Source organism: Heterocephalus glaber, unplaced genomic scaffold (assembly GCF_053883595.1).
Source record: "Heterocephalus glaber isolate CG9 unplaced genomic scaffold, H.glaber_assembly_v1.0 deba00001720, whole genome shotgun sequence".
Taxonomy (NCBI): domain Eukaryota; kingdom Metazoa; phylum Chordata; class Mammalia; order Rodentia; family Bathyergidae; genus Heterocephalus; species Heterocephalus glaber.
In genome coordinates this window covers 4,493,746-4,505,200 of record NW_028258433.1, presented here as the reverse complement: position 1 = coordinate 4,505,200, position 11,455 = coordinate 4,493,746, and the positions used below count along the sequence as shown (strand labels likewise).

At 36.3% G+C, this 11,455-nt stretch overlaps 2 protein-coding genes across 12 annotated transcripts in view; one reads left to right on the top strand and one right to left on the bottom strand.

Annotated features, from left to right (window-relative positions):
* N4bp2l1 (NEDD4 binding protein 2 like 1) overlaps positions 1–11,455 on the top strand; it is a 49,565-nt gene that overhangs the window by 29,319 nt on the left and 8,791 nt on the right. For 4 of the 9 annotated variants that reach the window (XR_015446649.1, XR_015446648.1, XR_015446647.1 and 1 more), the window contains exon 6: positions 1,022–1,070. The exons of 2 other annotated variants lie outside the window; for them this stretch is intronic. Coding sequence is in view for 1 of the 7 variants with exons in the window: in XM_087199496.1 (XP_087055622.1) it covers positions 1,022–1,085 (64 nt within the window). In the remaining 6 variants the exon portion in view is untranslated. Of the gene's footprint in view, positions 1–1,021; positions 1,086–6,989; positions 7,118–11,455 lie in introns of those variants that run through there. 3 more of the 9 variants (XR_015446652.1, XR_015446653.1, XM_087199496.1) reach the window with 2 other exon arrangements.
* The window catches only part of Brca2 (BRCA2 DNA repair associated), a 76,136-nt gene continuing 65,834 nt past the window's right edge, over positions 1,154–11,455 (bottom strand). For 2 of the 3 annotated variants that reach the window (XM_004854764.3, XM_021266507.2), the window contains exons 25-27: positions 8,861–9,105; positions 7,672–7,818; positions 1,154–2,019 (exon numbers count right to left, since the gene is read on the bottom strand). In XM_004854764.3, the coding sequence (XP_004854821.2) occupies positions 1,381–2,019; positions 7,672–7,818; positions 8,861–9,105 (1,031 nt within the window). In that variant the 3' untranslated portion in view covers positions 1,154–1,380. The remainder of the gene's footprint in view (positions 2,020–7,671; positions 7,819–8,860; positions 9,106–11,455) is intronic. The other variant, XM_021266510.2, reaches the window with a different exon arrangement.

The window sequence follows — 11,455 nt, the reverse complement described above, 5'->3', positions numbered from 1 at the left end:
GTGAAGTTGCAATAAGACTAGCAGAACACTTAATATCAGAATTGACTATTATGTTAATGATTTTTAGAAGAGAGATCAATCATGGATCACAGTTAAAGAAACTTTTTTTTTGTGGTGCTGGGGATGGAACCCAGATACTTTGAGTTACAATACCAGCCCACAAGTTAATATATTTTCTAATTGGTGCTAGGGATTGAACCCAGGGCCTCTGCACTGAGCTATAATCTCTAGCCCTTTTTTATTCTTGATTTAGAGACAGGGTCTCACCAAATCCCTAAATTGAGTAGGCTGGACTTGAATTTGTAATCTTCCTGCCTCTGCTTTCCATAGTGCTAGGATTATAGGTGTGTACTACCATGCCAAGCTTCACAATTTGATTTTTTAAAGGATTTATTCTTTTAGCTGGGCTTGGTGGCACGTGCTTGTAATCCTAGCCCTCAGGAGGCTGAAGTAGGAGGATTGTTCCAAGTTCAGGCCAGCCTAGGCTACATTCAAGGTCAGCCTGAAGTACACAGTGTGACTGTCTCAAAAAAAAAAAAAAAGACATTCTTGGATTGAAATGTGTTTATAATTAGATTTGAATACATGATATACATACATTTAAGACATATTAAAACACCTGGTTTAAGAGCTTCTTCAAACTATTATGTAGCTCCCAGTTAGAACTTTATTGTAAACATAAGACAGTAACAAATGTTTCTTGTTACTTTTGACTTGGTAGTAGGTTTAACAGACAGTACATTCTAGCAGGTATATCAAAACCAATTTGAAAGCAAGACAGTTTCTGAAGTTCCAATCTGGATGACTGGTTTGTTTTTAAAAATTAATTATAAAATCTGATTCTGACTTAAATAATTTGAATTTTTAACTGAAGTAATTAATTTTAGGGATCACACTAGGATCATACAAAAGAGTTACCTCAAGGGTTCTATTTTTTTTGTATCATGCTGACTTAAGGATAAGGAATTGGCCTGAATAAAACCTGACTGTAATATCTTTATTCATTCTGATTTTTGGACAGGGTGGAACTATACCAGAAACCAATACATGTATTTAAGACAACTTTCATAGTAAGTTACTTCTAAAAAACTCCTAAAATTGGAATTAAATAGCTATATTTAGAACCTTTGTTTCAATTATTCAATGACACAAATCGAAAAAGATGTTTATTTATAAAATAATATTTTTGTGATCAAATCTAAATATTTAAATGAGATTTTTGATTAGTTAATGTACAATTTTAAGACATACAACTGAAAACAGAATCAAGCAAAGAACATTGTGATATGCAAATCGAAACTGTGAAACTTATGCCTTGTTATGTAAATACTGATAGGCAGTTTGAAGTTATACTACAGACTGGAAAGGTTAAGAGTATTATTATTTATGTTTTTGTCGCCTTTGCAATCTCTTAGATATATTCTTTATCCTACTTGTGTCCTGCATGTTGCTCTTACATTCTTCTGTGCTGGCTTGTGAATTCTCTTGCCCTTTGACCAGAGACATAGTATAATGACTTTTCTGTCCAAGATAATTTTCTGAACTGGAAGGAGCAGTCCTGGTGGATTCACTGATAGACAGAGGTTGATTTTCTCCTGAAGAACTATTCAGGAGGGCTTGGGTATTTATCATTGCAAATTCTTCATCAGGTATTGAATTGCTTTCCAAAAGAGAAACTTCATTGGCTTTTTTAAGTGGAGTCATCTGAGGAAAATTCAATTCCTTTTTCTTTATAGGTGTTTCATACTTGGTGCCACAAATCCGTGGTGGCTGAAAGGCCTTCTGTGCAGCTGGGGAAACAAATGTGCAAATGGGACTCATAGGTGGAGGTAAAGGCACGCGACTCAGAAAATCCAGGGCTCTTCTTTTTTTGCAGTTTTTTGGGTCATTCATTGATTTCTCTCCCTCAGAAGACTTTGAAGTTATTTTGGCTGATATGGGTGTGGACACAGACTTCCCTTTTGGTGAACAAAGTGATAAAGGACTCTGGTAATTTATCTCATTACTAGGAGAGGACATCTAATAAAACAAAGTAAAAAGTAACCTATCAAAGTTATGTACTAGTGTAGAAAACAGAATCAAATTAACCTTTCACTAAAAATACTTACACAAGTATAACAGATATTCATCCAATTGCTAAAAAATTATATTCATGTTACTATTCCTGTTTCAGAAGGAAATAATATTGCATAAAAAGGTAAAAAAATGATATGAAATCAGGGCCATACCACCACCCCAGAGAGCCGAGGAGGTAAGCCATGTGGGCACCAGAACCCCACCCCATCCCCTGGCTGTGCCAAGCCATTACCTGGATCCACAACACAGAGTTACAGGGGTCAAAAAGGACATTGTTCTGAGCTTGAGAAGATAGAGTAGAAGTGAACAACAGAAAGATGAAAATTAAAGCCCACTGGAAAAGTGAAGAAAATCTCTGCAATAAAGACACACCAGACCACCTTAGTTGAGGGAGCAGCAGTGTGGACCAGAGCAGCATAGCTGGAAGCAGATCCCAGCCAGGGCTCCACCCCAACCCCAGAGGCTGGGGCACACTGGCCCAAGCCAAGGGCCTGCCTGGATAAGAGCTGCACAGGCACACAAGCAACAGCCAGAGGTTCACCCCAGTAACATCGGTAAGTGCGCAAGACCCTAGACAGAAGTGTGCTCACATAACAGGAACTGGGGTGCACAGCCCCCAGCCAAAGGCCCTCCCAGACAACAGCTACATAGGGGCCCTAGCCAGTGGCACATCTAGATACCATCCCAAGTGTGCACAGGCTTCAGCCAGAAGCCCACCCAGACAACAAGTCAGCTCAGGGATCCAGAAGGCCACCACTCTGAACCCAGGAATTAGTGTATTGGTGAGCAGCAGAGAAAAGGCAGCTCTGTGGCTTGCTAAGAACTGAAGACAACTGGGTGAGAAATAAGTTGCCTCAACAAAGACACAGCAGGCTGCATCTCTTGAAATGTGAAAGACATGTAAATAAGTCTCAAAACCAGACATGCAGATCACCTACAGCAACCCCAAAGGGAAAGGAGATGGAACACTCTGATACTCAACCACCTGGACACCCTGAACTGGCAACAAAAGAGGATCTGGAAAAAATGAAAACAGAAATAATTTCTCAGATAACAGCAGAGATTGTGCCCATAGTGCAAGACATGATTAATAAATCTAGAGAGGACACAGATAAAAAAAATAGAGGAGCTGAGGAACATGATGGAATCTCAACATAGGAAACAAATGGAATCCATAAAAGATCCAAACAGATTTCCAGATTAAAAACTCCACTGAAAGTCTACACAGCAGAATGAACCAATGTGAGGTCAGAATTTCAGATACAGAAGATAAGATTGCAATTACTGACCAGGAAAAGAAAAATTGCTTTAAAATAGTAAGGGACCACGAGAAATCAATTCAGCAGCTGCTAGAAGATGCAAAGAAGAAAAACATAAGACTGATTGGAGTCAATGAAGAAACAGGAGAGAGTGCAGGTGACATAAAAAAACTGTTCACAGGCCGGGGATTTAGCTCAGTGGTTTTGCCGCCTGCTGCACAAGCGCAAGGTCCCAAGTTCAATCCCCAGTACCAAAAATACCAAAAAACCCCAAAAAAAACCTGTTCACAGAAGTGATGGCAGAAAACTTCCCAAGCAGGGGAAAAGAACTTGACATACAGATAAGTGAGGCATATAGGACTCCAAATAGCCTTGATCAAAAACAAATCTACACATAGGCATATAACTGTTAATATTCCAGAAAGCCAACAGAAGAACAAAGTTCTGTAAGCAGTTAAAGAAACAAATCACATACAAAGGAAAGCCCATCAGAATCACAGCAGACTTCTCAATGCAAACCCTCAAGGCAAGAAGAGCTAGGAGTGACGTATTTCAAGCCCTAAAGGGAAACAGCCTCCAACCCAGATTGATGTACCCTGCAAAACTATCTTTCAAAATTGATGGAGCAATAAGATACTTTCATGACAAAGAGCACCTTAGGAATTTCATGAATACCAAACCAGCACTCCAAAAAATTTTAGACAATATCCTAGGAAAAGACAACGAGGATCAAAACTCCAGGAAGCCCAGCAGAATGAATCCATTGGGCACAACAAGAAATGAAATGAAAAGGGGGGAGAATCCAACAAACAGAAAAAGTCATGACAGTGATTAGTCAATATGTATCAGTTATAACCATCAATGTTAATGGTCTCAATTCACCAGTCAAAAGAAATAGACTGGCAGAATGGGTCAAGAAGCAAGATCCAACAATATGCTGCATACAAGAAACACAATTTATAAAGAAACTCAGACTGAAAGTTAAAGGGTGGAAAACAATATTCCATGCGACAGGAACCCCCCCCCCCCAAAAAAAAGCAGGAGTAGCTATCCTCTTTGTAGATCAAGTGGATTTCAATCTAAAATCTGAAACACTTCTGGTCCCAAGAATTTCAGATAAGGGAGAGTCAACCTGTATGTACAAATCTATTGTGAACATGTGTTTTCATTTCTCTTAAGTAAAAATTTAAGAACAGAACTGCTCAATCTTAACAGTAATACAAGAAATTTCTATATTGTTTTCCAAAATGGTTTTGTCATTTTACATTCACATTAGCAGTATTAGAAAGTTCTAACTGGTTCACACCTAAGCTGACATTTGTTCTTTTGAAACTTTTAACTTCATCTCCCTAATAAGTGTATGATACAATCTTGTTATTGTACTGATTAGTATTTTTCTGATTCTAGTGTTGCACATCTTTCCTTGTGCTGTACTGGCTATTTATCATCTTCTTGTGTCTACTTTTTAATTGGGTTGTCTATTAATGAGCTGTAAGAGTTCTTTACATATTTTTGTCATAGGTTATATGTATTATAAATATGTTCTGGTTAAGGATTACTTTTCATTTTCTTAATGATGTCTTTTAAAGTTCTAAATTTTGATGGAATCTCATTTATCAATTTTTTTCGATCCCAGTAATTGAACTCAGGTCCTTGCGCTTGCGCAGCAGGCAGTGAAACCATTGAGCTAAATCCCTGGCCCCAATTTTTTTCTTTTATACATCATGTTTTTTGTATCCTAGGAAATTCTTGCCTACCCTAAATTCATGAACATTTTCCCTTATAATTTCTTCTTAATGTTTTATAGTTTTAGTCTTTCATATTTAGGTTCATAGATCCTTTCAAGTTATTTTTATGTATGGAAATACAGGGTTGAGCTTAATTTTTTACATATAGATACCAAGTGTTCTAGTACCATTTGTTGAAAACATTATCTTTTCCTCTGCTCTTGAGTTGAGTTTATGTTCTATAAAATGTTGATGTTAAATAACCTTTCAAAAATCAGTGGACCATTTATGTGTGGTTCTATTTCTAGATTCTGTTTTATTCCATTGATCTATATGTCTTTCCTTATTGCCAACATTGCCTTGATTACTGTAGCTTTAGAGGAAGTCTTAAAATTAGGTAATAAATGTCTTCCACCACTGTTATTTTTTTTCTTTTTACTTTCCCAGGTCCTTTGTACTCCTACGTAACTTTTAAATTTCAATATCCAATTCTTCATTTATAGCATGTATACACAGACCTGAATTTTTATATATACCTTGTGTTTTTTAATCCTGCTAAACTCAAATACAAGTTCTAGGGGCTCCTAGAGATTTCTTAGTATTTTCTCTGTAGATGATCATTTCATCTACATATAAAGATTTTACTTCTACTTTGCCAATCCTGTGCTAATTGTTTCTTTTTATTGCCAGACTATTTTGGTTTGGGTGTATGTTTCAAAGTTTAATGGACAGATGAAGAGTAGGGCTATCTGCCCTTGTTCCTCACCTTAGGGAGACAGCATTGTTCCTTCTCCATTCATAGAAGGTGTTTTTGCTGGAAGTATAGAGTACATGTCTTTGATCTGTTGAGAAGGTTCTGTTCTACTTCTAGTCTCCTGATAGCTTTCATCATGAACTGCTGTAGAATTTAGTCCAATACTTTTTCTGCAACTACTGACAGGATCATATGGTTTTTTCCTTTCCTCTGTTAAAATGATGACTTATGGGGGTGGATCTTCCAATGCTGAACCAACACTGCCATCCCTATAATAAAACCACTTTCTACCTACTGCCAGATCTGACTTCTAATTGTTTTGTTAAGCCAATTTTTATTTATGTTCATACTTTTCTATTATCTGTATCCAGTTTTAGTATTAGCACAATGTTGATTTCCTAAAATGAGGGGAGAAGTGTTCCTTCTTTTTTCTGCTTTAAATGTTTGATATAATTCATCAGTTAAAATGTATATGAGCCTGTTGTTGTCATATAGGTAGGTTTTCAAGCTAGGAATATACTTTCTTTAATAGGTGCTATTCAAATTTTATATTTCCTCCAGAGTCCGTTTCATTAATTTGTCTTCCAAGGTACTTCTTAGAAGCTGTCAAATTTATTTCAAAAAAGATTTTTGTAATATGTTTTCTATATCCTTTTAAATTCTGTAAAATCTGTGGTAATGTCCTCTAAATCTTGATATTGTAATTTAAAAAATGTATAACTGATATTGTGTAATAGGAAGAAAAAGTCTAAAGCAGTAGGGGAAGTTGGAGGGGTAGGGGAGAGGAAAGAAGAGAAAAGAAAAATATGAGAAAAGGAAAAAAATGGGAACAAAGTCTTTGTAAATAGGGAAGGGTGGAGGGGGTGAAGGGAGGGCAGGGGAATGGGGAAAAAATAAGAACCAAGATACATCATGTAAAGGTACAAGATCCTAATGGTGAATGTAACTGTATTTTATACCTAAAATGTACCAATACACTTAATGCAAAAAAAATGATATGAAAAGAAGATGAAGAATAACAGAAAGACAAAAAAAAGTTGAGTCACTTATGCTTTAATCTTTTTAAGAAATCATTAATAGGCCAAACAAAAAGAGGCATTTTAAAACCATCTTAAGAACATATACCTACTTTTTTAGCTTTGTGACCTTAGGTAATTTTTTTTTTTGAGACAGGGTCTTGCTATGTAGTTCAGCCTGGACTTGAACTATGTAGCCCAGGCTGGTCTCAATCTCACGGCAATCCTCCTGCTGCAGCCTTCCAAGTGCTAGGATTACAGAGGTGAACCACTACACCTGGCAAGGTAATTGTTTAACCTCTTTATACCTCATGGTAATAACAGCTTTCATCTTATAGGGCTGTTGTGAGGATTAAATGAGTTATAGCTACACTTACCAAGTGTTAGCTATTTAGCCACTATCAAAGACTTTAGCCAGGGATTTAGCTCAGTGGTTCAGGCACCTGCCTCGCAAGTGCAGGTCCCGAGTTCGATCCAAAACAAAAAAGAAAAAAGACTTTAGTTTGATTTGCATTTTTTATAATTTAATGAGTAAAGCTAAGGTTAGAATCAACCTCAATGGAATGGGATATCTCTTCTAGCAAAAAGAAAGAGGTAGAAAGGGCTTTTCCAATCAGATGTATTTAGAATGCTAAAAGTGAAAGCACTTGTTGTAAAGTGTGTTCCCAAAGACTTACACTGTTGCTTCAATAAACAAGATAGCTTCCAAATAGCCTGTATCTGTAGTAGCTACATACCAATTAACCACCCTTTTTAAGTGTATTACATTTTACCATGCTTACTAGTTACATACTAGACTTGTTTGCTCCGCAATATTTCTTAAATTCATATTCACTTACCAGACACTTGTTTCCTGTACCAAGGACTGTCTGAGCAGTGTGTGGTTCTGATGTATAGTCTTTAGATGGGGTGGACCACTTGGGATCATTTACATTAAGTAAATGTGTGAGCTTCTTTTCTGCATCATTGCAAAATATGTCAATATTCTATGAAAATAAGTTGGAAAAATCTGTTTTATAAGTTGCAACCACATACATGTTTTCAGGAAATATTTCCTTTAAGACCAGAACTAAAACATTCAGACCAGAACAAATGAGACACCCAAAAGTTGACAGCAACTGTCAAACATGCCAATGCAAAAATGCAAAACCAATAGTACTGATTTGGGGGAACCTAGTTGTTGGAGGAAGGTGTGGAGGAGGGAGAAAAAGGAGGAAGTGTGTATATGTGAAGGAAAGAGACATAAGAGACCTCCCCTGCCATCTGGTTCAATCAGCAAGGCATCATGATACTAGATTTGGAGTTGTAAGATTGGGGCCTATGTTCTAGTTCCACCTACTGTCTAATAGCTGGAAACCATCACATCCATAAAGTGCTTTGTAGGGCATTAAAATCAAAGAACTGCCTCATACATCTCACATTTGTCCCAAGCATCAACTCAAATGATATACAGGTTAAACTACATGGAACTGGTCTTTACGGAGCCTTGGTTGGTCAAATACCAGCAACTTAACAATGGCATAATCTCCTACCTGAGAGTATTTTGTAAAACTTTAAAAACCTGGGAAAAATGCCTATGTGTGTGTGATCCAAGGAAAGCAGTTTTAGTGTTTCCTATTTGAGATTAATATCTTCATTCAAATCAAAGAAGCATAAACTATATAAGATGTTAGATATACAGTATAAATGTAAACTAGTAGCTTACATATTATTAACTAATCACACAGTCAGCTGCTGTGAACCACCAGTAACTCAGTATTGTTGTTTCCAAGTTCCAGTTTTCCTCCATGGTCTGCATCTCTGAACACTCTTTTCGTACGTTTTCTTAACTCACTTCCCTTCAAGTCATTCTTTCCCATCTAGTAGCTGTCATTCCCTTATTCTCTTATCTCTTTGTGGGCAATTAATATATGAGGAAACCTCATCTTATGCACTACCACAACTATCCAATTTATGCCATTTCTTGATACTGGACTGTCAAAGTAGGAAAATACCAAAATATGTCATGAAGATGAAAAGCAGTTTTACCTCAACAACATTTTTCATTTTGTTGAATCTCTCTTGAAAGTGGCCCCCTTTTGGGCTGGCAGAAAACATGGAAAAATCCACAGCAAATAAAGTAGGAATTCCAAATTTGGATTCTGGTCGCCACTGGAGGTTGCTTGCAGTAATTAACATGTGAGGTTTAATAATATCTTCATTAATATCTATCCAAAATTTTATTGCTAAAAAATTATGCCATTCATCTGTCAAATAGACCAGTGGAGCAAGACCTAGAATGAAAAAAAAATCATTAGCTAAATTTAAAAACATGAGAGACTGTTAATATACTTATTTTAGTAGGTATGAATGGTAAAAAATAAATCAAAATAACTGAATTTAGAGAAGACTCGAGATTTCTAAAATGATCTGTTGCTTAAGGTGGTAAATGTCAATTCCAACATATTCTGTCACTGAGGTCATGGTGATGCAGGTATACTCATAACAGTAAAGGTGGGAGAATCTACAATCTTTCTGGAAAAAAATTTGGCAATGCCTTGCTAAGTGACATAGGCATTTACTTTTCCACCCACCAACACTGCTGCTAGTATTTCACTCTGAGGATATATCTTCAACAATAAAATATATACAATGGTGTAGGAGGCAGCTGTAAAAATGAAAAACTCTACCAACTGATTTCCAACACATCGTGTTAAGTGAAAAATGAGACACACAAAAGGCTAGAGTATGTTAACCTTCATATAAGAAAATATGTATCTGTTTATTTGTGCAAAAGTAATTGAAGCAGCCTAAACCAGAAACTAAAGGGGCAGGGTATGGTGGGGAAAAGGGCGGACTAAGCTTGGGGTAGCAGCCTTGAGGAAGTAACACTGCTCTAATACATCATTTTATATGGCTCTGACTCTTAGAAGCAATGATAGATCTTGATTTTTAAATACCATGTTCTGCTAAAAAGGAACCAAAGTTCCTTAGAGAAGCAGTCAACCCCAGGACTGGGGCAAGGAACATATAAGATGAACCTGGAACATCTTGTGCTGCCAAAAAGGAAGTACTTAAAAAGCAAAGGAGGCTTGAAACAAGTGTCAACCTCTAAGGCTCCTATACCCAAAGCTGGAGCGATGTGAGAATAATGAAGGTAGTGGATTTTAATCCACAGAATAGGGTAAATATGCCTAAATCCATAATGGTATAAATAGTCAAATAAGTACGTAAGCCAGAGGAAAAGACAGCACTTACTTACAGAATTCTACTTCATATAGAATAAATGAGGGAAAAAAGAAATCATCATCAGAAAAATACGATAATTGTTGCAAGCAAGATCAACTGAAGGATATTAAAACTAATGGGTGAAATTCTGTTGGTGAAATGGGATTTTTATAGTCTCTTTCTCCCGAGGTATTTTATTAACTACAAAGGGAAAGGCAGTTATTATATAGGAGAGAAACCTAGCAGAAAGCACCTTAACCACTTGGTCACCAGTACCAATAATAAGAAATAGCAACATCATATGTCTTTGATCTGATGTCTGAAGGACACAGCATCATTTTGAGGGCAATCGTGCCCAAAGTGCATTGCTTCATTCCAGCCACGAGAAAAACATCAAACAAATCCGACTTGAGGGAAATGCTACAAAGTAATGATCAACCCATTCAAAAGTGTCACAGTCATGAAAAACAAAAGGCGAAAGAAGATCTATTAGACTGGAGATTATTGAGAAATATTGGGTAAATGTAACATGGGATACTGTTTAGGATCCTGAAACAGAAAAAGGTAAATAGTATAAAAAACTTCAAATCAAGGACCTGGGGACATGGTTCAGAGTAGTGCTCTTGCCTAGCACATCCAAGAGCCTGGGTTCAATCCCCAGTGCCCCTCTCCCCAAAAGAACCAATAAATCACATGAATTTAAATTTAAACAAACCTATAGTATAAGCCAGTGATGCAAACCTTTAAGAGCTTTCAATGATAACAAATAGCCCACTGTGGCATGCATGCCATAGGTTCCCCACCACTGGTACAGGCAAAAACACTGTACTAATATTAACTTTCAGATTCTAATAACTGAACAACAGTTGTACAAGGTAACACTAGAGAAAGCTGTGAAAGGAAACACTAGAGGAATATTTGGGAATTGTACTATTTGTGTGACTCTAAATGTCTAAAAAGTCTATGATAAAATATTATGAATTCTAATGCTAGAAACAAGTAGAGATGCTGGATAAGCTACAACAGGTCTGAGATGAGGAAAAGTTAGAGTTGGACTAGGCACTAAACATTCAATTCCATTATTTATAATTTGCTTCTATTACTTTGACCATTATGTGTTCCCAATAAAAGGAATGGAAAGAACTGTCATTCTCAGATAATAATTTATCTTGTTGCAAATGATGGTTTATCCCTTAATTTTTTCCAATTTACAAGTAGATTTAATGGATATTAATTATAAATATTAAATATGGGTTTTGAGATAAAAATTTCCCAAACACATTCATTTTTCTAATTTTGGAATCTGCCTCTAATTATATTCAAAATTTAGTTATATTACTGCCCGTCTCTCAAATGTCTTTTTATTTATTTTTATTTTTTCCTTAAATTCTTTTATTGGTACATTTAGGTATACAA